Source organism: Poecilia latipinna, unplaced genomic scaffold, assembly GCF_001443285.1.
Source record: "Poecilia latipinna isolate Pla-1442-1.1 unplaced genomic scaffold, P_latipinna-1.0 Scaffold3473, whole genome shotgun sequence".
In the NCBI taxonomy this organism is placed as follows: domain Eukaryota; kingdom Metazoa; phylum Chordata; class Actinopteri; order Cyprinodontiformes; family Poeciliidae; genus Poecilia; species Poecilia latipinna.
The window spans coordinates 38,589-40,308 of record NW_015116089.1 but is presented as its reverse complement, the minus strand read 5'-3'; the positions used below and the strand labels follow the sequence as shown (position 1 = coordinate 40,308).

At 40.2% G+C, this 1,720-nt stretch overlaps 1 protein-coding gene across 1 annotated transcript in view; it reads left to right on the top strand.

The window, feature by feature from the left end:
* Window positions 1–289: 289 nt before the first annotated feature.
* Window positions 290–1,720, top strand: part of LOC106941042 (cadherin-2-like) — a 32,798-nt gene continuing 31,367 nt past the window's right edge. Inside the window, exons 1-2 of the mRNA XM_015023966.1 lie at window positions 290–310; window positions 431–740. Of these exons, the coding sequence (XP_014879452.1) occupies window positions 290–310; window positions 431–740 (331 nt within the window). The remainder of the gene's footprint in view (window positions 311–430; window positions 741–1,720) is intronic.

The following is a 1,720-nucleotide window of genomic DNA, read 5'->3' as shown; positions in this document are numbered from 1 at the left end:
GCTTATAGTCCGGTGTGCTTATAGTCCGGAACATATGATATTTATTTCATAAATAGTGTTATTTCCTGGATTTTTTCTGTGAAGAAAAAATAACCAAAGGGTTATTTGGTTATTTCATTAATAGTGTTATAATTTATTTCCTGACTTTTGTTCTGTAAAGAACCCAGAGAGGGTTATTTGATTGTGCTTTCTGGAAAACAATACGTTTTTACGTTTAGGCACTCCAGCAATCGTCACAATTTTTCTGCTACAAATTGACTCCGGCCCCCCACCAGAGAAGGGAAACGTTATGTGTCCCTCTCAGGAAAACGTTTGGGGACCCCTGATCTAAATTATATAAAAATCAAATTAAGGAAGGCCATTATGATTTTTTATTTTTTGCACAACATGGATGAAAGTTTATGGCTTCATTAAAAACAAATCTACATAGATTTATGTATATTGTGTTCAGATTAGTATTATATCTAGTGAACATGCTTTAATAAGTTGTGATCGTCTCTTCCAGTCTCCAGGTTCTGCTTACTATATATTCAGTTGCACAGAAAAAAAACTACTTCATATTGGCTTCTCAGGTTGCCTCTCTCTCTCTGACCTCAGATACTCCAAGATCTATGACCCAGCCAGCTGGCTGGATATCGACCCAGTGTACGGAAGGATTTCCACCATCGCCATCCTTGATCGAGAGTCTCCCTTTATCAAGAACAATCTCTACAATGTTACTGTCACAGCCTCTGATAATGGTGAGACATGTGGATTGTCCCAATGGCAGCATAGGTTTATCTGTCTCAACCTGTGCAACAGGGTCCCAGCAGTGTCCCAAAACTGTCCCAGCAATGTCCAAATACTGTCCGAGCAGTGTTTAAATACTGTCCCAGCAATGTCCAAATACTGTTCGAGCAGTGTCCCAAAATTGTCCCAGCAATGTCCAAATACTGTCCCAGCAGTGTCCCAATAGTGTCCCAGTGGTGTTCAAGAAGTGTCTCAATAGTATCCTGTAGTGTCCCAGTGGTGTTCAAGAAGTGTCTCAATAGTATCCTGTAGTGTCCCAGTATTGTCCCCGCTGTATCCCAGTAGTGCCCCAGATCCATGTTTCTGATTAAGTTAGTGCCATTTGCAAGTGTATGCCAGAACCCAAGGAGGAGTTTGTTAAAGTTTGAGAAGTGAAAAATCACCAAAATGTGCCCTTTGACCCAATATGGCCACATCCCTGTACATTTTAGGAGGTACCTCAATGTGACTTTTTTTTCTTGATTTTGGGGGGGATTTACCTATATACCTAATTTCAGATGTCTACGACCTATTGATTGCCCTTTCTCACGTTAGGGGGTGGTGTAGAGCAGTTTGGGCACGCCCCCTTGCAATTCCACTAGAATCCCAAAATTTTAGTTTGGGGACAATTTTGGGTGAAGTTTGGTGAGTTTTTGAATATTTTAAAGCCTCCAAAAAGCCGTGTACTTTGTTGAAAAAATAATAAGAAATCCTGCAATTACCATAGGCCTTCACAGCACTTCCCTGCTCTGACCTAATAACAGAAATAACATTTATTTGTGTTCCTGCAATTAGAATATTGCAGTCCCTGTTTGCTAGTTTGGAAAAGTCAACCCTTTCACACATCTCTACATTGGCCTCCTATAGATTTTAGAGTTTGTTTTAAAGTTCTTACTCTAACACAGTGGTTCTTAACCTTTTTTGAGGTACCAAACTCCTCAGTTCAGTGGCG